We start from the raw sequence: 26,641 nt of genomic DNA, 5'->3' as shown, positions 1-26,641 counted from the left end.
CACTCTCAAAAGCTCGAGGTTAAATGTGATGCACACGCTGAACTTACTGCGGTTTTCTTCTATTGTTTTAAATCAGCAGAAGTCCATTCATCTATTGTTCTTGCAACATCAGCCCAGAGATGATTTAACAACCATTTCAGCCTAATCAGATTGCCCTTGTGCCGATATTGCTCCACAGCAGTAAATTCAACAGATTTCATGGATTCCACAGCCAAAAACTGTGTTAATCAAAGGCAGAGCTTTTTTTAAAAAAAAGTAGTTGGACTACACAATGCCACATGCTGTACTTCTGCACTTCCAGGAAAAGTTAGCAGAGGTTTGCACATTGTCTCTCAAGCCATGTGTGTATTTTTGGTCCATCATTGCACAAAATGAACAGTGTTTGCTAAAAGGCAAACAGAGCTCACACTACAGTGCATTGCTTAGCAAAGCATTCACAGACTTCCCGTTTTAGCGACAGACATGACCACTCAGCATGAACAGCACTGAAAATGTATGAGCTGCATTAATATTTCAGTCTACATAGAATTTTATATCTTTTTTTATTAGATCTTTCACAGCTAATGTTTTATAAAGCTGTTGACTTTGACAAAATGTGCACATCTTTAAATTTCTAATTCTCATAATTCCTTTTACACACTGATGCTGTCGCCGCAGAGCTCAAGTGTGAAATCTTTAATTTGAGAGTGATTAAGTCTCATCATGTGCCTAGCAAGCAAACAACTGGCCTTTTCTTTAACAGGAAATACAATGCTGTGTTTCTGTGTCTGTTGAAGGAAATGCAAATAACCCTAGGCATGTGTTGCTGCTGCATTCATTCAGGCGTCACAGCCATGCCTGAATAAAAACTACTGTACAATAATAAGGACCTTAGCATCATACTGAAAGCAATCATTTGATTCTTGTACAGCATAACCTGGAGTATTACTTTTATCAACAGAGGCTGGAGGATGAGGGGCTGTAACCAAAAATACAAACAGCAAAACCATAAAGGCATTTTTATAACACAGGATGAGACTGACAGAATCTTTAAAGTTTTCTGTAAAGTTTTCACTACCTGCTCAGCACCAAACTGGAGACAAAGTTCACAACTAGCTGGTGAACACAGTGCAGCATTTAGCAGCGAAGGAGCCAAATATTTCCGTCATGAATTGGGACCAAAAACAGAGCTAAAACAGAGTGAACATTGGACTTAAATTCATCCGGTGACCACAAGCACGACTTAAAATGAATGCTTATGTTGATCTGTAACTGCTGGATGTGCAAATAAGCAACTGTTGGTTAATACATCAACATTAAAAGGTGTTGATGTCTCAGTGCTCTGTTTACAACTTGTTTCAGCTGCCCCTAAGTGGCAAAAAAAGTCTGTTATTCCAGGTTTAATGTCTGTAAAGGGGATTTTTGGTCCCAGGATTTTGCTGTGGAGTGAGTGCTCTTCACTTTCACGCTACTCTTTAGTACAGAGAGATGCGGGCACACAGGCAGCGGCACAGGAAGTGAGTCTCTGCACCATACGTTTCCGAGATAACATTATCTGCTCTCCTCTGCTGGTAAATGTTGAATTAACAGCTCACAGCAACTTAATACGACACAGTCTCTGGCTTTTGTTTGTTTGTTGTGTCGGTAAAAAAATGTCATTGCACATTTCCGACCCATTGTTAGTTTGTTTACTGTGTTACGTGAATGCCACTGTCACACAGAACGTCCTGCAAACTTTATATGGAAATAAATGAATCATTGAATATCTGCATTGAATGGCTGAATGTGATTTGATGGGCATAACTCTGAGTCAGGTACAGACCTTATTTAGTTGCATCTAGCAGCTGAGGCTGCAGACCGCAACCAACTGAAAATTGTTGCGTGTGCCAAGTGTGTAGGAGAACTACAGTGGCCAACATGAAGACACGACTGGACCTATCTAGAGCCAATGTTTTGTTTTCTGTTCTTGGCAGCTATACATACATGGCAGTGCAATATGGCAGACTCTGTGGAAGAGGACTTGCTTGGTATGTGGATAGAAATGGCTCATTCCAAGGTAACACACAACAATTCAGGCGATAATACGCTCAAGAAAACAAGACTAATTCCCACTATTTCTTCCAGTGTCCCTGTTTGTCTATAAAGTGAGCAGCCTGGGCATAAAACACAGACCTTCTTCCTGTTGGACTCTATTACGGCCATTAATCATTAAAGAGAGGACCTACTGTAAGAGAGCTTGTAAGAGCCAACACCACAAACCTTCATCAGATGCACTTTCTGGTGTCTCACGCTAACTTCCTGTGGCAGAGCCAGCTAATGGCTACATTACAGTTCTAATAGTGTTGTTAAATTAAGGTTTCTTTCCTTTGTTGGAGCATCAAACATCCGGTGGCGGTTTAATTGCACAAAGCAAAGAAGCCCTCCTCTTACAGCTCCTCTGCGAAGACTAAAAATACATAATCTAAGCTTGGGAAAACTCATTATTTGACATTGAGGATTTTTGTATTTTAATGTCTTCTTTTTCAGACTTAAACTCTGACCCACACGGAGTTGTGCTTGCAGCGATGAACATCATTATCCCACTGCTGCAGTTGTATGTCTGGGTTTTAGATCCAGGAGAAAATGAGCGACAAAACTCCCTTCCTCCTTCAGTTGCTCTCACTACTTTCAGTAACACGTCTCATTACTTAGTTGCCCCATCATACCTCATATATCTCTCCAAGCCCTTGTCCTTCTGTACTGTCATTCATACAGACCTATCCTTTGATACGCTGACGTCCTTATCACAACCATAAAACCACTCTGCTCCTCTTCTCCCTCCCTCTCCTTCCTGTCATCGGCGTGATAGGCGGTTTCCTGCGCACCAGCCGGCACTGTACCTGACAGCTCTCCGCACTCTGTCCTCTCTCTTCATCACTCCCTTCTCCCGTTTACAAACAGATAACCCTTTAATCCATCGACTGCCTCTCCTCTCACCAGAAACAGGTAGAGCTTCCTTTCATACTGTCATCTCCCCTCTTGGTATCTTCTCTGAAAACTTGCCTCGCTTAACTGGCACACACACACACCCAGGGCTGCATTCCTCTCTCCTGACAGGCGCCAGGTAGGTGCCTTTGATCACGCGTTCCTCCTATCGCTTCCTCTCTGTGATCAGAGCTGTCACAAAGAGGTTGACGCAGGTTTACTTCGCATGGCTGCCTCCTGTCTCTCCCTCAACTCTACGTCTTGCTTCTTCACATTTCAAAATGGCTGTTTGACACCCGAGGGCCAAATGAATTAACATGCCAAATGTGAGCCAAAACTTAAGTAGACGACAGTGCATTACCTAATGGAAACCCACATGCTGACAGGACACTGTGTGTGGACGGTGTGATGAAGATGGTGCAGGGACTGGTGGACTGTACCACACACTGCAGTGTTAGCTAACCTGATTAGTTGTTAAGGTTCAAGCCCAGCTAAACATTTACACAAAAGCATGTTTACTAGCTGTCACTACGTCTCTGGCTGCCCTCATTTTGATGCTACCTTCTTTGTTCACTGCAAAAGTCACAATAACAGGATAACCATGCAAGCCACAGTAAAGATTAACCACTTGTGTATGCATTAAAGGGAAAATTGAGTGTCAAGCCTCTTCTTGTCGCAAGAAAGTGATTAGAAAGAAAGCGTATATGCAAATTGCTATTCCTTTACATAAAACATATGTGGATTAAGTATCTCAAACCACATCACTGAATTCATTAACAAACATGAAAAACACAATGTTAACTCTGTTTTAGGCCAGACTGAACAAGCTTAACTTTTAAGAAATTAACATCTGATAAGTCTATGTTGTCTGACATTTGAGGTCACAACACCTCAAGATGTGATAACATATGCCGAAAAAAACGACACATATAGTCCATGATACAATCTGATACTTTGTATTTTCCACTGTTCAGCCCTAAAAACTTATGCGAGATCAGACTCTACAGTTTCTTATGTTGTTTATAAATATATAAATTTAAACTGTATATTTGTCTTATTAGTTTGTCTTTAGTTTTCATTAGAAGAAGAAGAAATGTTTTTTAGGGATGCAATGATTGTGAAATTTTGGGCCACAACTGCTGTTTAAAATAACAACAGCTAATACTAGCATTTTTCTGTTACTGTTGCTTGTTCTGTTTTTGTTGTTATTTATTCCTAAAACTAAATTTTACAAGATCACATTTGAACACATCACGATAATGTTATAAGTCGCTTTCGCACAACACTCATTTTTACTGAGCTTGAATGCATCATAATAGAACTTAATGCAACCTTCATTAGCTGTTCGCTCCATCCACCAGCTGCTAACCGCTAACAGCTAACGTTAGCTAGTTCTCCTCCTGCCCATGTCAACACGGGTTTGTGGTTCACAATGTGAAATTATCCGGGAACAAATAGGGTGTGTCCCCTGACACGTCAGTAGTGAGTTTACTGCATCCTTCTGCCCTGAAGACATCCAGGGGAGTCTCTGTTCATCTCAAACAACTTATCTATCGATCCACAGCAAGACAGGACGCCGATAATCTCGAGGCCCTGCTTTTTAGCCTGCACAAAATTAATGTGATATCATAGGAAAACATCAGCTATTGCCATCAGTGAATGTCATTTCATTTGCCGATGGCAGTCAATAATGCGACTATCGGCCAGTACTGATGTTTGGCCGATAAACTGGTGCAACCCTGCTGTTTTTCACTCTGAAGCATGAATGGCAATTACAAAGGACAGCAAACTAGCAATGTCATTGTAGCATCCATTGTAGTGTTTCTTTGTGAAAATAATAATAAAGCTGTTGCTTTTAAGTCTGCAATATCAACTTAGAAGGTGATTCGTTAATATTGTGTTTACATCTTGTTTCAGCTGGCCCGGAATGGCCCAAAAAAACAAGCTTTTGCAGTTTTATGTTCTTTTTTGACATCCTTAACATCTGCAACCCCCTCAACACCAACCAGAGAGACCTGAGACCAATAAACCACCTCCACCACAACATCTCTCCACAGAGGTCACATGGCACTAGCCACCATCCACCCAGACACACAAAAACATATGCCAGCTTGACTCTTTCCTTCCTCTGTTGGATGAACGTCCTGAGCTTTTCCACATCTCAACAGAGTCAACACATGGCCCAAAGATACTTTATTAAATTACCAGAGAAAATAAAAGGAAGATGGAAATGTGGTAAAGTGAGAAAGACTGTCACTTAGCAAAAACAGATGACGGTTTCACTTGAATATTTTCACTGAGCCCCATCCCCAAAGCAGACTTCAGCCAGGGGTGGATCCACTGTCATGTCGTCGGGGAGAACAAAACTCCAATAAATACTTTCAGAGAGGGAAAGGAAACATAAAAAAGGCAAAGACAGAGGGACATAACAACACAAAAAAACAACAAACCTACCCACAGAAAGATTTAACATTTAGAGAAGAGAAAAAGACAGATATTCGCAGAGTCCTCTATCACACATCACCTCCAAAGTGTTGATGCTGTACAGGCGCCATGATAGTGATGACCAGGTCTGATGCTTTAGGGAGACAGAGGAAACGCTGACACTTTTGGAGGCGAGCCCGTGGGACCAAGGGAGGAAATGAGAGAGGGAACTCAAAGAGGATTCAAGGAGGGAACAGCAAAGGTCAGAGCAACAGCCGAAAAGAGGAAGCGTGGAGGTGAAATCCACTTAGTTCCTCTGCTCATCCACTTCACTATTTGGTGTTTTAAATTAACATGCATCTGCTCATGTATGAACACACCAACACTGTGCGTGCACGCTCGAACATGCCTGCTGGGGCTGGCTGCTGAGGCCCTGCTTTTGAAGCTGTGGGCCGAGACGTGAAATTGCTCTTGTATACTTTAATCGATTCTCCTCTCATCCCTCTGTCAGCGTCTATGGACCGTCTGTCCTTCTCTCCCAAACACGAAGCAAGAGATGAGAGAGAGAAGCGGGGGAACAGTGACACGAAAATGTGTCTGTGGTTGACAATGTGATACAGATTGTGAAATGATCTTTCCCTAGTCGACCAAGAAATATGAAGTTCTGCAGGAAACAGCAGCTACGAGGCTGATAAGGACTGCAGCGAGGCGGACTTTTGCCAAGAGTTTAGAGGCGATTTATCAACTGATAACATCACCCTGCTTCTCCAGATACAAACTGTGTGAAAGCAAAGGAAAGCAACAGCTGTTCTGAAACTTTTCTAAACACATTCCTGACTGTATCGATGGTAGCACACCTTGCACAGCCCAAGAATCGCTCTAACAATAATCCAACATTCACACCCAGTTCATGTGGCGACTGGCCAGCTGCCAAGTATTTTCATTCTTTACAATACTAAGTCTTTCACTTGTTTTGTGTGTACAGCTGACTGCAGCACTGAATACGATGTGTGCCCTGTTATCCCCATATATAAACGATATTGCATCAGAGCTATAACTTTTGTAGCATGTCTCTTTAACTCACTTTCTTCTAACATCAACACCCAATTTTCACTTTGTAACTCACTCTTGTTTAACAGCACAATGCAGAGTTACATGATGTCCTCTGTATTCAAAATGTACCCTGCTCTGACTTCTAAGCACAATGAAAAGTGACATCAGGTCTATGTGGTGGTACAACTGACTGAATGAACTTCCTGTCTATCTATTACACAAAATAGGTTGATAAAATGTTATTTTGAGTTACATGCGAGTACAGAACTGCCTTAGAAACTGGGTTGAACATTATCCTTAAGATATCAAGGTCTTAATTTAACACAACAACTATATAAGTCAATTTGACTTCAATTTTTTGTGTGTTTCAAGCAAAATACTGATAATACAATACATACTGTTGAACTAAAAGCTTGTAAATCCATATAACATGTCCGAATGAGCACTGGATTCTGTTCTGTCTTAATTTCTGGGCATTTCTGTTTCCCAAAATAGACAGTATTTGTCCAGCTTCTGCCTCTTCGGGCGCTTGGAAAAGAACAGCCACCACCAGAGACACAAACCCAAAGGCTAACATGCCACATGTCGGCATGCTGCTGGTGTGAAGGGACCACACAGAAGGTTGATGATCCCTGATGATGGCTGTGATGAAAGGACCTCCTGTCCTTTACCTCCTTCGTCTTACCATTTGCTCTGCAGCAGCCCTGTCTGCTCCCTCCTCCTCCTCTTCCTCCTCCTCCTCTCACTCACTCACTTCCATCACAGGGTGTCTCACCAATGTGACTTCCTCCCTCATGTTTTCCTGACCCCCCGCTATGTGAAAGCCCTGGAGTCAAGTACAGCAGCCCCACACTGCTCTGCCCCTCCCAAGAGAACTACACACTCTGTGCTGACCCCTGCCTTCCCCTGCCTTCCTCCTCCCTCTGTCTCCACACACCCACCCCCCACCCCAGCCTCTTTCCTAGGTGGTCTCCCCAGCAGTGTGTAGCAGATGCCCTTCAGTCAAGATTAACTTGATTTGTAACCTTTCCTTTCTAAGTACTTTTCCTCGTTTTTCATGCATGCCTCTAAGATTAAGGTTTAGAATATTGCTTCTTTACATAATATTTAGTTTTATGCATTTTTTACATTCTGGCCCCAAGTAAATAAAAATAACTCATGTGAAAACATTAAATGATTTGTCAGTAATCAAGGTCAATTGACAGAAAGCTATTCCATTCATTATTATTTATAGTAGATTAAATGGTTCAGCCATTTACAAATCAAAAATGCGGATCACTCACTATTTCCAGACTCTAAAGTGTGACATTTTGTTGCTTTACTCGGCTTAATGTCATTTTATATTGAATGCCTTTGGGATTTGGATTGTTGGTCAGAGAAAATAAGCAATCTTGTGCTCCAGATAATTGCAATGGACATTTTTCATTGTTTGACATGTTATATTAAGATGGATTAATCAGAATTTATTTACAGATTTATGATAATTAAGAAAATCTCTGATATACAATAACGTGCCCAAGGTTAGTGACTTGCGGCGTCAGAAACCAACGAAAAAAGACGACTTTAACGTCAGCATGATATGCAGCCAGTTGCCCGTATAGTTTAATGGTGCCTGGCGGTGTCAGGGGGAAACGCAGCGGGACAAGGATGAAAGTTAATATGGCAAAAGTCAGAGTAGTGGACGGTAGTGGATGGGTCCAACAAACACAGACTTCCACCCGAGAGAGCGGTGTTTGTGCCCCGCAAGATTCTAAAGCCAAACCCTGTTGTTTTTTACTAAACCCAACCATGTATATTAGTTGTTGAAGGAAAAAAAACGTCAATTTGTGGTGTTGAGACTGTATGAAAATGTTGAATTTCCAGTGAAAACAAAGTCTTTTTTGAAAGCAGACAATGCATCTAACAGGCAGACTTGACACAGCGTCCCAGAACGTCAACAACCAACGCACCAGGATACTTTGCACGTCATATGTGGATGTGGAAAGTCCATGACCAAACGTCAATATGTGACGAGGTTGGAGTGAGAACGTGTTGAATTAACAAACGTTTGCTGGCTTTCCTCTTTGTTGACACAGGTATTATTACTGATAAGAAGTTTGATGGTGACAGATAAATGTAACACAAAATATGTGCTATCATCCCCTGTCATGATCCGGAGTGTAATACTGCTGCTGCTGGCAGGCGAAAATTTTGTGTTGTGTTTTCAGCCCGAAATGAAGGGCTGTGATTTGAAAAAACCTTTTAAGACAAATTCCATTATTTCAAAGTAAATAGCTGGCAGGTAAATCCAATTCTGTGTCTCAAATCCTGACTAGTTGTTGTTTTTGTAGATGTTTTTCACCCAATTGACGAAGCACGGCACACTGCTGCACACATCTAAAACTCATTCCCTTTCTATTACCGTCTTTGTCCCTCTCCACAGATACTATAAAGGCTTAGCAGACATTTAAAGGAGAGACTGATGTAACATGTGAGAGAGAGAGAGGAAGAGCACTGACATCAGAGCAGAGAGGAGAAACAGCAGGGAGACAGCAGTTACATCCACAACGCTGCATTTTCTTTTTCTCCCCCAGAAAAGAGTACTGCCCTGCAGTCACAACTCACGTGACGCCATGTGTGTGTGCGTGTAGCAGAGAAAATGTGTGTCTACATGTGAGTGTGTGTGTGAGAGGGAGGGAGAGAGGGAGAGAGACTGCTGGCAAGCTAAAATGCCCTCTGTGCTGGAATTTACCAGATGGCACTGGACAGAAACAACCAGGGGTATTACACCCCCACCCCCCAACCACCCCACCCACACACACTGCATTTTCTAAGCCTGTTCAGGAACGAAGAAGCATGCAGTGACAGAAATAGATGCAGGTTTACATGATGTAATGCAAGCCATTTATAAAATCCTCAAGACATACTATGCAGAATTTTCCTAAAAAACAAGACTCATACTGTATTTTCCTGCAGAGACTCTTCGCCTTTGCCTGTTTTTTGTTATTTTCTTCTTATTTTCTGTATTCAGGATGTTTATGGGCATGTACCTTAAAAGCACACAGGTGAGTTTGGAGATTTATCAAAAAAGTACCGACTAGGGACATCCCCAATCTGATCTCAAAGATCAGGATCGGGGCCGATTAAGCCATTTTTTAATTGATCTGGATCAGGTACACTGGGCTATATAAAGAAGCCAAACCTTTATTTAACATCAGCTGTCACAGTTTTTACCCGCAACGGACATGTCTCCAACTCTCCGGTCTCCCAGTTGCTGAACACTCTTCTCAGGATGCCTTCATTTTCCTCATTTATCGCCATAAACTCAGTCATGTTGCAGCGAAGATGCAGTCAGAAGTACCTTTTGTTATTTTCCTTACTTTGGTTGCTAGGGTCCTCTGTGCAAGGGTTTAACAAACTTAAAGCAGTTCCTGAAGTGTAAGACCAAGAGCAGGAAGAAACCTCAAGAAGAAGACTTCAAGATGTTTTGTGCAACCTTTGTTTTTTTAAAGGGAGCCGTAACTCGGATTTAAAGGAAAATCTTCAAGTAAGGTGCTTTGTGCAACTGCTCCCAGGTGCCAGACCATAAGCAGCACACATCCAAAAGACACAGCGCCCGAAAAACGCAAATATAGCGAAGCGAAACACTAAAACAGAAGTGAGTCTAGGTTTGGCTTTTAATTTTACTTTCATTGGCAAATGTGTTTTCACACAGAAATGGACAATCCTGCATAGCATACCTTTATAGTGAGCATATATGATAATAAATCTAAAACCTATTAGATGTATTTAGACATTTTGTAAAGATTTAACATGCACACAAATAATTATAACAATAATAGCTGTAATAAAGAGATTACAGGGTGAAAGGTGTATATTCAATACTAAGATCATTTTTGAGGCTGCTTGTGATATTGTATTAGATCTCATTAGATCTCATACCCATTATACCCACACCAAAGCAATATAATGCATCTGTTGCAACACAAACTGTGGCCTCAATGCCTAGCAGAGTTACTCAACAGAGAATCCACTCACAATCCCACAGGAAGCCCCGGTGCTTCAGTAAAAACTGAAGTGAAATTAATTGAATAAATTATCATGACAAACACAAAGTTAGTGTGCGAATGTTTGTGTTTAGTGTGTAAGACACACATCTTCAGGGGTTTTCCTTTTTGTTTGTTTTTACATTGTTGTCTGGTTTGAGATCTCAGCCATCGCTTATGTTTGTGTTGTGCGCAACAGGAAGAAGGCAGCGTCAGTGGGGAGACAGTGGAGGCAACCGCTTACAGAAGCAACAACAGGAAGGAACGGGGCAGCAACGAGGAGAGGGAGGGGAGGGGGGGTAGCGGCTGGGGACCCAATCAAGATCTTTGACAAACATTGTTCCACCCAAAGGCAGAAAAAAATATGAATACAGATGACATAATCTGCCAAGGGGTGCTGTTTACAGTATGTTGCTCTTCCTATTACGTGACCATGAGGTGTTCACAGCCATAATATAGTATTTGCTCCTTGTATATCCACCTGAGTTCACCACAAAATGCATGCAGAGGTAGCTTAAAGGTTGACACACTTTAGCTTCACAGATACAGCCCTGTTTATTAAACACTGTGACATTTAGATTAAAAATTAAACAGGATGACTTTACCTGCCATCTCTGAGCCTTAATGGTTCTGGTGAGCCTTAAACCACACTGCCCTATGAACTGTAACTGCACCAAGATCAGCTGACTGAGCTATTCTGTGCCGAGCTAAATGGAAGTCAGCTAAACTTAGCTAAAACGTGCCAGCCTTTCTCACGCACAAACATCTGAGCCTCAAACCCACGAGCCTAGAATATGGATTTAAGAGACAGTGAGCGCTGCTGTTTCGCCCGTAACTGTATGTTTAGCTGAATGGTCTCTGCCACAGTGAAGCCACTTCACAAAAATGTGTAATTAAACTATACAAAAGGTCGATATCTGATGTCCTCTCTGTGAGTCAAAGTTCTGCTGCTTCCCTAAAGATAAACCGATGCGTCCTCATTACAAGAAACAATGAAAAAAAAATAGATGAAAAGCCCTCAATCATTCTAGTCCAAGGTCCAATGCTTCATTACTGCTAGCTCGTTCAGATAACACACACTCACATGAAACATACACACATGAAACACACACACATACACACAAGCCCTGCTGGGATCATTAGAGATATTCATAGTCAGAGTGCTCCATAGCATCCAACATGCAATGACAAATTTGTGCAATACAGCATGAAGGCCAAATATACCCTCTCTCCATGCTCGCTCTTTCTCTCTATCATTCACATTCTCTCACATACACACACACACACACACACACACACACACACACACACACACACACACACTCCTTCCTTCCTGTCTCTGGCTGTCTCCTCTATCTTAAACTCTTCTGGGACTATTTCCCACCGACATATCTCTGTCTCTGTGTGGGTCTGTGTGAATATCATAAAATCAAAAAAGATGAAAAAAAAAAAAAAAAAAAAAGTTTCCACCTCCCTGTTGTTTCCTCTGACGTCACACGACTTTTGAGCTACAAGCCAAAAGCATTTCCTACCTATTGTCTTTGACTATGGCCTTTACAGCTCACAAATTCAAATATGCAAGTACCCAAATTATGCACAGTTACATCCTGTTCAACATAAACTATGCAGGTTACTGTCTTTGTAAGTTGTAGTACAATGACACCAGAAGCAGTGTTTTTACATTGAAGTTGTAGAAGACGATTTCAGTGGTTGAGACAAACAAAGGTTTGGGTTAATAATAAGAAAAATAGCAGGATTATTGGTGTTTACACGGACTGTTCACATAGTGGCAAACCACTGAAAGCTTCAGCACTAAAGCTGGCTCACATTCTTAGCTGAGGATTAAGACTCTAGTTTAGTTAGTGCTTGGTATAGTACACTTACTAAGGAATCAAATTTTGTCTGTCATGAGTATATATGGAGTCGTATGCTGTCGCCAGGGCAATGATTTGATGTTGCTTCTGTGAAACGACTACAGCACCCCTAAAAAAGCTGATGACCCATAAGCAGAGGTGGACACCTATATGAGAGACAAATCCCCCAACCCTTAGTGGGTTGGGGGGTTTGTCTCTCATATACTCTTCACTGGTAATGGAAAAGTTCAGCAAACTTTCTGTTGCTGCCATAACACACTAACAATCAGTTCAATGTCTAAATGGTTAGCACAAGCTAACATCCAACACTGAGCCATTTAACAGTTGCCACAAACGCACACTGACACCAAAACAGCTCAACTCTGTTGTTAGTGACATTCGTCAGTGATGCTAACAGTTGGCCCTGTCATTGTGTGCAGGGTGGGCAGACTCCAAACATCCCCAGTGCAGAGCTCACACTCATGACAAACACAGCGAGAGAGTGGGACAAGGAGGCCCTAAGCAAAGCAATACACTACATGCAGGTCTAAATAAACAAGATTTATTCCCATTTGAAATGATAACACCTCTGCCACAACTTGTCGCTTAACATTTAATGATCAGAGAAGGAGGGGTGGCTATCGGTCACAAATAACATTCTAAATTAGCATAACTATACGATACCCATGAACCTCTTCAGGTGTTACTGTGGCGAAGTGGCAAGTAAGAAGCTCAAATAATAGCAGTAGCAAATTCAGAAAGTTTCACTGTTGACTTTGCAAATAAGTTGCACCACAGTTTCCATATTTTATCCAAAACGGACCCAGAATCCAAAAGGACATTAATTTAATTGGGTGAGAAAAAGCCCCTCCAACTTTGCACACTACTAATTGGTCAATCAACAGAAGATTTATCTTCAAGGATTTTGATACTTGATTTATCATTTGAGTCATTTATCAACATCTTCTGGCTTAGTTTCCTTGAGTGCTATGGTTGCCTGTTTTTGTTCAATTTATATCACACAAAACTAAATATTTTTGGGTTTAGGACTGTTGATCGACCGAAACAGGCAATCTGAGGGTATTGACCTGTACTCTTTTATTTGCTAGTGTTTAAAAGACTGAATAATTAGGCTAATCAATTAACCACAAAAATGAACATATGGATTGATAATGAAAACAATCATAGTTGCAGCCCCTAGACACTATAATATCATTAACAGTCAAATGTGCCACATTGCTGAGTTGGGTTCCAGTACAAAAGCTTGTCAGACCATCTCGTTTTGAAAGCATATGAAAGTTATTCATTAAGTCATAACCACAACAGAGTAGAAGTCTGGGTTAAAGGCATATGTGTGAGGACTGGAGGCCAGCTGATCCTGTTGGAACATCCAGTCGATGAGGCTTGACCTCTGGATGACTGCTCCGTGGCTAATGTCTGCCCTGTCTGGGACCCAAAGAGTCTCAGCACTGACCCTCTAATTCCCTCAGTGCGTACTGTCTGTCTGACTGCGCTGGCACAGGACGTTCGAATATCTGGACAGATTTAAACACTGATTCAGAGATGGCAGCCTGTCCCGAAATGTATCAGAAAGAGGGACAGTTCACTCTTGCTAGCGAGCTGCTCTGACGCACACACACACACGAACAGCCTGTGCTGGCAAAGGCGAAGCTTTAATATAAATGTCCCCTCAGCTGGAAATTGTTTCCAGTGCAGCTGAAAGGCTCCTTTTATTGAGCTACTCAAACACTACCCCTCCCATCCCTTATTTCTCCTACACACACACACACACACACACTCTTTCTACTCAACATTTAGACTTACAGAGAAATGCAGTGTCTTTTTTTACTTGAGAGCTTTTGTTTTACATATATTTAAATTATATGTAGGAAAATTACAGCGTATGGAAAGTCCCCCTTTTGTAACATCACTCGAGTGACAATAACGTTAAAACAAAAGACTGCATCACGATCCTGAGTTTGTCAGAGCAATGAATGCCTGGTGTAAAATTGAAATCAATAGAGTATGTGCACCAAGAACATTGATTGAGCAGGTTATTTGTGCAGAATATCCATTAGAAACTTATTATCTAAAAAGGAACACGGATGCTAGCAACTGCTAGTCTCCATTAATGAGTCACATTAGTTCACATTACTGATTGGCAAAAAAATCTCTGTGAGTAGAATATTCAATGAGGCTAACGTGCCGCTTCACAGAACTGACTCAGTGGATATGAGAAATTACACAAATGAGTGTTTTTCACACTGTTTACTGCTTTAAGTAAAAAAAGATCTTTTTAAATCCGGTTAAATTTGCTTTTGTTTCACTACTCGTCTTCCTCTTTGCGTGTCACTCTGTAACCCTTCGCAATTCAAGTTTCTCTTCCTTCATTTAGTTTCTCAATTTGGCCAGCCCACAGCATCCTATGAATCTCATTTCTGTAATATGAGGAGGCAGTAAATGTGTTTTCTTTTCACCATAACGTAGCTGTTGTTTTGCTCATTTGGTTTAACCTGGAGTCAGGATCATAGCTACCATGGAGGGCGTCAGGTTGTGTTCGTGGTATTGTTTGAAAAGAAAAATGTATTTTGATTTAGCTTTATATTCCTGCCCGAGAATTTAAATGACTTGGTGGTGGCTAGTCAGACTTACCAGAGAGATATAAGGCACCAAATGGCACAGTGCCACAACACCACCACATGCAAACAATGGCCTTTAGATGCAGCTCTAGTTAGCGCTGTTCTTTGGAGCAAGAGTGTGGGTGTTACTCAGCAGCAAACAGGTCACACTTAACAGGAAGAACAGGTTGTGCTTTAGCCGGTTTCTCTATGCAAATGTGCACAGGCATTAACAAAATACAAACACACATACTTCAAAAGTGGTTGCAGGCATACAGATTCTTGTTAAGACTTTGTCGTCTTGGCGCCATCTGAGTGCTCGCATATTACTCACACTCACACCCACTCATTTATGTCATGCTCTGACTCTGTAACACTTGGCATAAAAGCTGTACACTGTCCTCGTTTTACTTCTGTCCTGAGGTGTCCAGCATGTACTGTAGAGAGCTGTTTTGCAAGAGCTCAGAGCTCAGGAATCAACAATTAGCGCTGCGAGTTTGGTGTAAATTACACTGCTAAAACAGCTCCTATAAAATAAATTTTCAAGGACATAAAGACATGCAGCAAACAAGTGTCTATTCACTGTCAAGAGAGATCAGGACCGGAATCAATAGACCAGTAGTTTCCTCTTGAACCGAGACCCGGGAGCCCCTAAAACGGTGAAGTAGTTCAACACATTCCTCAGCCTGAGCAAAGCCATACCTGCCAACAGTGACTGCTGAAAAGAGGTGGATTTTCCAGCAGAATAAGCCCTTATCCCAACACGCACACACTGACTTTATTTTTTTTTTCTTAGAAACCCTCTGGTTTACTCACAGAACTATTCAGTCCTCTGGCTGGGCTGATCCGAAATACAAACCGACAACAAAGGAGATGGGGTCTCACTTTCAAGCCTGGTGACTGAAATCTAATAACTAGCTTCATCCTGAAGATTCAATCTCAGTGGTTATTAAAGTTTGCTTTGTGAAATGTGTCTCCAGCCTGAATTAGCAAAAGCATTAGAGTCAACAAAAACATTTTCACTCCAGTTTTCACTTGGTTACCCAATGCAAACGTCCACATGAAGAAAGCAATTTGATTAATGCATCCAATGACTCTAGTTTAATTGAGTTGTTTGATAGTGGAGTTAATGTTGGGGAGTGTGTGTGGTAGCCTCCAGTGTGCAGGGAAATAGGAATGGAGTGTCTTTGGTAATGTTAATGTACAAAATAGCAAAACTAATCAGGTTAGTATAGTAACCTAGCTCTACTATGATTACAACCCTAAGGACCCACAGACGTGGCATTTTTTGCACCCTTAAATCCATTGTTTTCAATATAGACACACAGTAGGGGCGCTCTCACTGTGGCGTGCAAGTGTTCCCAGGTGCCCTGAGATGAACAAAGTTCAACTTTTGGAACACAGCAACACACACCGCACATTATTTGACAAGAAACAATCAAACACAGCCTGCAGATACCTCTGCTTTCTTCGGTAAATATCTGTCTATGGTGAATAGAAGTTGATCATTTTATTGCAGGTCTATCCAGAGCTTTATGATCTCTCCCACAGATAACGTGTTAATACTCTATGTCGTTACTGTCTTGTTTTTAGTCAGATGAGGACTGCAGAGAGAAGTGGAAGTACTTGTGGGACACGGACATTAAGGAAAGGAAAGTTAATTGAAAGAAGTGGTTCAGAGGGAGGCAGGGAGAGGAACTGACGCTTCATGCTTGCTCTTAGGGTTTTTTAGAGCATTTCGTACCTCAAACATGCTGCAATCAAGTCAGTCAGGCCCTCAATCCACAGATCTCGAATCCAACCAGGTAAAAAACTCTAACACACTGTCTCTATTAGCTACGTTCTGCCCACCTGGAAATACCATGGTCTTGTTGTATGTAGGTTTTATTTCTTGAAACCTCTCTGGTTGCCAAGTAACCTTTTAAAATGTATGGCACCAATAGTGGTGCTGCACTAAAGTCCCAGTCAGCTTATCGTTGGGTTGAGCTGTAATTGCTTAAAGTGATGTTAATGGTTAGTGTGCAACTCAGTAGAAGTCTTTGTATAACCCCTACAGGAGGTCCAAAGTGGGAGTGATCGCAGCATAACCCTCAACCTGGTTCCAACAGAGCAAGGCACCGAAGGCACCGAATGAGCAGGCAGCAGCTGACGTGTGACTCCCTTCACCCTTGTCCCTACTGTCCCTGTTTAAACTGGACATCCCACAGTCAGAGAGTGATAAGGGACTGCAGACCTGGACCTCTCAGACTTGCAGGGATGCATCATGTCTACTCCAGAAAAGCAAGATTATAATGAGCTTTATTATCTGAGGCTTTTTGGAGACGAATAAAAGGTTGTCTCTGCAGGAAAAGGCACAGGTCCAAATAAATATTCACACACACACACACACACACACACACACACAGTCATTATCTCTTAATGTTTCATGCACTGACTTGTTTGAAAGCTTTTTCTGTTTTGTGATTTACAGTTCATGAATTGTAGTTTCGAATAAAAGATTGATGCATGTTTTAATGTTTTTGTACCTCACTCCTGTTTATTGGGGACATCTTGTTTTTCTTCTCCTGGCCACATAGTACTTTTTTCTGTTTTCTCAATGACCTCTAACTCAGTTTACTGTGGCATTGTTGCAATAACAAAATAAATCCAATGAAATGTGTTGCCAGAATGGCAAAAGTGCCCTGGATAGTCGGTAATTGAAGATTTGCCTCTCTCTGTCCAGGTTCTGCCCAGGGTACAGTTCCATCACGAGAAGCTGCAGAGGAAATGCCTCATCAGCGACAGAGACATGTGGCACAGTCCCCAGATGTTCGGCACCAGGGAAAGCTGCGTCCCTTGGGGTGTCAAGACCACCTTGGCGCAGAGCTCTTCCAAATGGAGAGGTAGCCACCATTTCTACTTCGGCTATAAGCTCCAACATCCATCACACGGAAACAGTAACGGGCATTTACCACTGCCAGGAGGATGATGGAGAATGTTCTTTTACAATTGTGGAAAAGGGAGCCACTGGAGGCAGGGGCCTGGATCACTACATGCTCTCTATCAACAGCCCAAATGCAGTTTGGGAAATCCCACAGCTGCTAGAAATCAGCTGGGATTGCTCTCCAGCTTTAATTCTCTGGTGGTGGCATGTTTTCCCCCAACAGGTTTTTCCAGATGGACTCACAACTGCACAAACTGTGGAGTGACCCGCCCGGTAACCGAACACAATCCACCTGACTGAATCACCAGTAGCTAGATACCTGTTTTAAGACAGTGGGAGGTTTGGAGGATTATAGGGTACGATTGAATTAAGACACCTACAGTTTGATTAAAGAAGCTTCAACTAATTTAGTATCCCACCCACTGAATAAGATGCTTTAATGTAAAAATACAAAACTAGCAATCACTTAATCTGAGCAAGACAGTGAATGGGCTTTTTTTTGTACTTTTGACTGAAGTTATTACTACAGATTCTTATTTGATGTAGCTAGGCGACTTTAATTTACAAAATTGTAACTACATGTAGCAATATTTAACTTTCTTATCTTTTCTAAGCATTGGTCAGTCATAAACAAGACAAGTTGGAGGTTTAAGCACACTATCGCATCACTATTTAGATACCTGAGACAAATGCAAAGCTATTCAGCAGAAGTTGTGTCACGGCTGCAGCTGTGTTTAGAGATTGGTGGTCCAATCTTTGACAGGAGCAGCTCAAATTGCTTCCTATTGAGCCTGAAAGGTGGCTTAAATCTTGCCCCATCCAAACACAGCCCCTGAATCAAACAGTTTTTTTTTGGAGAGGCCTGTAAGGCAGAATGCACCCACAAATAGTGATTTTTTTCCCCCCACGCTTCCTTACAACATCAAAAGGTAAGACTACTGCAAGGGTTTGCTCTGATGGGAATCAAGAACTTTGCTAAATGCTACCTTTTCCAACAATACAATATATCTAGCTAAGCTTTTGGACTGAGATGTTAGATGTTAATGATACAGTTAGCTGGTCGCTTGGCAACATCAGGCACAACCTGCCTCTGTGCCCTTGAAAGTTGGCACAAGAGTAAGCACCTATCACCTCACCAATGCACCTTGTGTTTTTCAGGTGGTAAAGGACGCAGCATGAAACTCAGGCCTAACACAAGCAGAACATACATGGCATTTGTCTGCACTGTGCAAGTTCTGGAAATCCAAAACTGCTGGCTGCCAAGCTACAAAAAAAGTTATATTCCTGAAAATCTGATATTCTAGGTATTTTTCACCACCACGAGCAGTATGACTCCCATAGAGGAAACATGCAGCTATAGAGAATACCATGAATAACTGATCAGCTGAGACAGACATGAAAGATGGAAAAGGGGGGGCAGGAGTGCTGGCAGGTACAGCAGGTGTCATTATTCATAGAGGGCATCACACAGGATGCACATGCCCAGACACATGCCACATTGAAAAATTCACAGACAAACATAAGCAAACAAACAGTTACATAAGCAATCAATGGATGAGAGGTTCTCAATAGGACTTCCTGTTGGTGTTGCAGACATGCATCAATACAACTGAATTAATTCTACACAATTGCAGAGAACTGCTGGATGTACACACTGACAGAAGCTCTGCTAATTCCAGCAACTGTCAATACAAATACAAAATGCTTTACAATCCTTCTACAGAGACAAAGCACGGGCTCACAGCCAATTAAAATATGATGTTAAACAACCATTCATTTCTATTGTTGCTTACCAACTGAGTTTACAGTAATACCATTAACAACTGAGTATCTGGTCATTTGTTTTTCATGGAACAGATCTTTTAGCTGCTACACTTGACAATCTGTAAGTGTTCTGACTCTGAGTCATCAATTTCCTGAAATGCCTAAAATTAATATGAATAAAGCACAACTCCTGCACCTACAGAACTGCTGTCAGAACTTTCCGTGTCGCTCCGAGGCCTGCATGTGACAATGTCAGAGCCGATATATCAACTCCTGCACCCGGGCGGAATGACGTAATCCTGATTTGTGACTCAGGCTCACAACACATGGCATCGGCAACCGCGCACATATTCAGTGACATGCTTCATCCAACTGTCAGGATCCAATAGTGTTCGTTTCTCTCTCTGAATGTGTCAATCAAAGCCCTGCAGGCAGCTCTCTCTGCCCGAGGCTGCAAACCGCCTGCGGACTTCTCTCTCCGTCTCTAGCTACTCGGTGTCAGCGCTGAGCTAAGCTCGAGTGGGAAGAGGGACGGGGAGTGCTGTTTTCAGCAGCAAGGATTCCCCACCCATTGTTTTTTGATCCGCGACCGACACACCGCTGACCTCCGACCCTAACCTTTGACTCCTTTGTGTGTGTGCGTTTGTGGGTGTGTCTCTGTGTTTCTGTGTGTCCCACTGGGACTTTTAAACAATGTGGGAATGAACTATAAACCACTTTCAAAGCATCAAAATTATAATGAGCCACACAGAGAGTAACACTGGCTACTAACTAGCTTTTAGCCACATACTGATACAGTGACACAAAAATCAACTTTTCTTAGTTTATATATAAATATATATCAACAAATTTATGGTACCATCAATGGTTATAGCTTCTGAGCGTGAATTCTTGCTGGTTTCTTCTTGTCTTTTATAATACTAAACTAAATATTTTAGGGTTTGGACTACTTGTCAGAGAAAACAACACATTTATGACATTATGATGGGCAGGTGTTAGTCGCAGCCCGAAATGACAACCTACAAACTTCCAATATTTATTGCAACTAACGTTAGTCGTACTAACTTTATAAACACTATTCCCATCAAAGAACACCAGCAGCATTTCCTGACAATTTTAGAAGACCTCACAGACCTAAAGAGCTCACAGGGTGCAGTTGCCGTTTGACCAATTTGATGAATGATGAAGGTCTAACAACTGAAACAGCATTGACAAAGTGAGTGCACATGATTCTATTGTTCCTTCACAGTCCGGAGTTTGATCCTCCACACTTGACAATAAGACATTTGAAGGGTTAATACGCTCTGTCGTACCTCCTGGTCTGGCTGAGTACAAGGGCTGCTATTGCCACCTCCAACACAAATTAACACATACTCACCACTGCACAAATGACAGGGTGTTTGAGCACTACCCACCGTGTGTGTGTGTGTAGTACGTACGTGTGGTAACAGTGTTTATTTCTTCATCTCATATCGAGATCAGATGTGTGCCAGCGCAACTTTCAACCAGGAGGAGAAGCCACACAGTCATGTTGTAACCACTTCAGCCAGCGGCTTTATTAACGGCTGATGAATAATTTACTTGTGCTTTGTACGTCAATTAGAAGAACAAACAAGACTGTTTCTTGTTTCTGAAGCTCGAAAGGAGAAGGATTTAAGAAAAAAAGGCTGCATAAGAATGATATAAAATGAAATGTGATTTTGGAAAACACTTTAAACAAATTCAATTGTTAAAATATGTCCATGACAAATTCCTAGAGTCCAAGGGAGCGTCTTCAGGTTACTTGTTTTGTCTGACTGACAGTCCAAAACCTCAAAAGTAATCAGTTTACAATTTTAAAAAAGACAAAACATGCGATAATTCACATTGGAGAAGCTGGAGCCATTTAATTTCTGGCATTTTTGCTTCAAAATAGTTGCTAATGAATAAACTGACTCATGTTTTTAAAAAAATCTGAGACATGGGCAGTGATTTAAAGGTTGGGAATCGGGCTAATTTCTGAATTACTCTTATGATAAAGTGGAGCCGTCATGTACATCTCCCTGTATCTGTGTGTGTGTGTGTGTGTGTGTGTGTGTGTACCTGAATCTCCCTATCTCGTCTGCCGTGCTGGGACATATCGAAAGCAGTGATGTTTGAAATTCACTCTGCTCTGTGGGATTCTCAGTCTTTTTTGTGGAGCGTATTTATTCAGCAGGTCTTATCAGAGCTGAGGTGCTTTATTCATCTCCTGCTTCTCTCTTTCTTGTCTGCTCGCTGTTGAAAACACACACATACCTGCAGTGCACCCCGACCCAATCCCTCCACATACTCACACGGGCAGACCTCACATCCCAGCGTCCCACTGTTGCCATGGGGACCATTTCAACCCTGTCAGCACTTCTGAGGTTTCGCCTGGAGCGAAGGCAATTTGCTCCCCTCCCCATCCTTCACTCTTCCCATCCCTCCACCCCTCCTCCTTTTCTCTTTTCCAAGACGGGAAAAAAAAATCCCATCCTTCATTCTCAAGAGGCACGACTATTTCTTCTCCTATTCTTTCTCTCAGATTCATTCACCCACAATGTTTGGCACCGGCAATCTCCTCTCCTCCTACTCTCACTCCCACTCTACACAGGCTTTATAAGTGTGTGCATACACTTGCTCCTTCCCCAGACTGAGAGAGAGTTAGGGAGGAGGAGGGGGGGGGGGGGGGGGTGAAAAGTGCATCTGCTGCTGATTTCAACCACACAGGATGTGTTAAAAGCATAAATTTCCTCGGAGGGGCTAATCTGATGTATAGATTGAGCTAAACCACGAAAGGAAGCAATTGCTCTGAAGATTGTCTCTGGCAGAAATCTGGAAACATCTTGCTCCTGTGCAGAATTTGACTTTTATATATCTGCTGCAGGCATGTTCATAACATGAGCCCGAAGATGTCATCTCTGGCTGAAATAAAACCCATTTAAAAACAATGCTCGAGAGTTGGCAGGTTGAAAAATATTATTATTTTTCCGTTGAACTTTATGCCCAACGCTGGCGATAAATGATGCGATAATAATGCGATACTTCCCCCACAGGGAAATTCTCACAGCACAAATCGGGCTGAGCTATAAACCAGCTGGCGGGGATTCAGTGTATTGCTTAAAGACACTTCAGCAGGGCAGCTGAAGGCTTGAACCAAAGTTCACTGGCTGAATGATCATCTTATAATACACAAGAAAAACAATATCAGGACTGTTAACTGACCCATAACACTGCGACTGAAACTCATATGAAGCCTCACACATCTACACAGATGGTGATGTAACAAGACTTTCTATGAACACTATTTAGATTTAACCACCAGCTATAAGAGATCAGAAAATGACACATTCGGCTCATGATTATGTCCATAATCCATGAAAATTCCTTGCGATGTGCTATACTTAGACGCTTTAGCTTTGCCTGGACATATACATAGAGGCCGGCTCACCTCTAACTTCCTCGTAGTATTATCCCAACAACATAATGGCCCTGCTGTTCAGGGGATCAGCTGAACTTGGACACAGGAAACAGGCACAGCTGGGATAGCTGAGGGGCACATTACGTGGTTTATCCTGTCTATACATAGACCTGGAAGTATTCTTAAAGCCACCATGCACAAGCAGCAAAGATGACAGACATAAACCTGCCAGACAGAGAGGAAATATCATGTCTCAGACTGGGAGAGCCCAACTAAACACATTTTATACGCCTTTTAATTTGTGGAGTAGCTTACCCATGAGATGCTGACATAAATCTTTATGATGGGAGTTCATAACACACACCACAGTCTGTAAGCTCGGGCAAAATAAGTCATAAGAGGATAGCGTCTTGAGAGGGTGGGGGTAAGCTGATAAAGTCACCTGACGATGACCACAGACTTAAGGTTATAGTTTAGCCTCCTGTTAAAGCACCACTACATCAGTAGGTGTGACATAATGGGGTTGTAGCAGCAATGCAATTACTGCTCACTGTGCACTCCAAGGCAGCGGCAAGCCTTCTCCTCAGCTGCTTTCTTGTATGGCAGAAAGACGAACAAAATATCAAACATAGAGCACACCGTAGACACCAGGAAAGGTGGGAAAAACTGGGAATTCCTGTGTAACGCCAATACAAACAAATCTAATAAACATAACACTTAATATATCTGTTCCTGTAGATCCTGTAGCACATTTACTACCAATCAATTACACCTCAAATAACAGCTAATCATATTACAAACCATGTTGCTATGTTTTAGAAATTTGGATGTGTTTTGACTACTTGTCTTTATCTCCCATTAATCTCCAAATGATATGAAAATCAATTACTCGGCTCTTGAAACTTGCATGAATCATGCAATCCCTCAGAGTGAACACCAGGGCTGCTATTTTTTCATTACTGATCATACTATGTGATATTTTTCCATTTACTTCAATTTATAGTTTTAATAAAAGTCTGAAAAATACACATACATCGTCAGAAACTCAGACATACTCCATTTTATAGCAATATAAAACAGAAAAGAAGCATTTAAAAAGCTAAAACCAGCTAAATGTTTGCTTGATAAATGACTACTCAACTATCAAAACTGGCAACTGCTCAACAAATCAATATGTTTAATCTGTTTATCCCTAGTGAACATCAGCGGCAATTCAGTGCAAACTTTTTAAATCTATGAGCACAGAATACATTGATGTTCACTGTGATCGATCACAGGAAATGAAGAGATGTCAGAAGCGTGCTTATAGGGTTTCATAGTAGAGAGAAATCAATGGGAGCCAATGGCTGCCTGAAACTATGGGAAAAATACACGAGAAAGAAAATCTATAACTGCACAAAGTGTGTGTAAAAATGGTCAGCAAAAGTGTATAGGTGTACAGGAGTTAAAATGAGGAAGTAAAACTTGCACATGCAGATGAGAGTTAAGTTAAATTGCCACAGCTTCCTGCACTGGAGATCTTCAAACCCAACTTGGGTCGGACAGTGCACAGTCCATCAAAATGTCACACTGGGACTATACAGTGATGTTCTCTACTCAAATTAATGATACCAGGAGTAGCAGCCTTGAAGACAACTCCAAAGCTGCTCTTTTTTGGTGACAACCTTGAGGAAATAAATGGCTGTAAATGGTTAAGTGTGAAAAACTGACAGTGAATTCTCTCACCATGTCTGCTGGGGTGCTGCCCGTCATCGTGAAGGTTCTCCCGGTCCTCGGAGGGGTTCACACACACTCACAACACAAGACAAGGACACAGATATCCCCTCTTTTCGTCTCCCCTGTGAGAGCTCACACACACGTCGTTGTTGGGGTTTTAAAGCCGGAAACAAAAAAGCACAATGTATTTCCCGGTGTCTTGCTCTCCACAGTCACAACACTGAGGTAGTCGAGACGTGTTAACGACGCTGCTTCCTCTCTATTGCACAATCATGTCGTTGATCATTTTCCACACAAATTGGGAGATTCGGAGGTGTCGTTAATGATAGCGGGATGAGCTGTGGACCCGAGGGCCTCTTCCGACCCTCCACACATCAAGAGTACCCTGCTTTAGAAAAGGTGCCTACGCCATGCGAAAAAGCCAACACTGCTGGCACATCCGAACACGGATCTTTTTCTCTCTTGTAGAAGAAGAACAAAAAATATCCGCACGGTTACCGTCCTGTGATAAACTCAATCACTTCCGGTTGTCGGTACACAAACGCGTCTCACGGTGAAAGCTGTCGGCGCTTCTCTTGACACCGGGAATTACTGATGATTGTTGTTAACGTTACGGACTGCGCTGCTGTACCTTTGCGACCCGTTCAGCTGTCACCCTGCCTCTGAACCATGACGTCAAGCTAGTAGCGGAAACCGACATGGGACTTCCGGTTTGGCTTTTCCAAATAAAACCACTTTAATATTTAGAGTACGCAGTACGCGCATTTATTTCTTTTTCTTTTTGGTATGAATAAATTAATTAAGATATTAATTACTACTATTTTGGTTGTTATCCAGCCCATTTCTACAGAAGTAAAATTTAAAACTGAATTTAGCACTAAAAAATCCATAAAATTAAGACATACTATTTTTTTCACTGAAAATTCAATTTACTCCAAAATGTTTAACATATTATGATAAATGACATTTATTAATTCATTAATTTATTTATTTTTATTAAATTTTCTCAAAGATTTGGTTGTGTTTTTTTTCCTCATTGTAATTATTATGTTTTTATTTATTGCATGTGGCTTTGGTTTCAAAAGTGTGTGTGGTGACCAACCAACCATTTTAAAATTAACAATGTAAACAAATTACTAAGATTTATTTATGTACTTATTTTGAACTTTGAATCTACAACCCCAATTCCCACAAAGTTGTGCTGTGACGCAATGTAAAAATATATTTGTGAATATAAATATAAATAAAAACAGAATGCAATGATTCCTTTTTCAACTATATCCAATTGAATACAGTCCTAAGACAAGATATTTAATGTTCAAACTGATAAACTATATTGGTTTTTGCAAATATACACTAAATATACATTCTAAATTTGATGCCTTCAGCATGTTACAGAAAAAGTTGTGACAGGGGCATGTTTACCACTGTGTTAGCCTTTTTTTTTTTTTAACAATAAAAGTAGTAGTAGTAGTGGTACTAGTATCAGTAAGTGTTTGGGAGATGAGGACGCTCATTGTTGAAGTTTTGAAAGTGAAATTCTTTCTCATTTTTGCTTGATATACAACTTCAGCTGCTCAGCAGTCCAGGGGCTCTGTTGTTGTATTTTGCACTTCATGATGCACCACACAAATGACAGAAAGAGACAGGGGTGGACTGCATGCAGGCCAGTCTGGTATCTGCACTTATTTACTGCAAAGCCAAGATGCTGTAACACACACAGAATGTGACTCATTGTCTTGTTGGAATTAAGCAGGGGCATCCCTGAAAAGATGTTGGCTGGATAGTAGCGTACCTAGCTTCAAAACTTGTATGTACCTTTCAGCATTCATGGTGCCTTCACAGATGTGCAAGTTAATCATAATGCCATGGATAACATGGGTAACACACCCCAACACCAT

The 26,641-nt window shown here is 41.6% G+C and overlaps 1 protein-coding gene across 1 annotated transcript in view; it reads right to left on the bottom strand.

Annotated features, from left to right (window-relative positions):
* Positions 1–25,413, bottom strand: part of ubl3a (ubiquitin-like 3a) — a 43,431-nt gene extending 18,018 nt beyond the window's left edge. The window contains exon 1 of the mRNA XM_033644265.2: positions 24,750–25,413. Coding sequence (XP_033500156.2) covers positions 24,750–24,776 — 27 coding nt within the window. The 5' untranslated portion in view covers positions 24,777–25,413. The remainder of the gene's footprint in view (positions 1–24,749) is intronic.
* Between the last annotated feature and the right edge of the window lie 1,228 nt (positions 25,414–26,641).

This window comes from Epinephelus lanceolatus, chromosome 11 (genome assembly GCF_041903045.1).
Source record: "Epinephelus lanceolatus isolate andai-2023 chromosome 11, ASM4190304v1, whole genome shotgun sequence".
In the NCBI taxonomy this organism is placed as follows: Eukaryota; Metazoa; Chordata; class Actinopteri; order Perciformes; family Serranidae; genus Epinephelus; species Epinephelus lanceolatus.
This window is presented reverse-complemented; position numbering and strand designations above follow the sequence as displayed.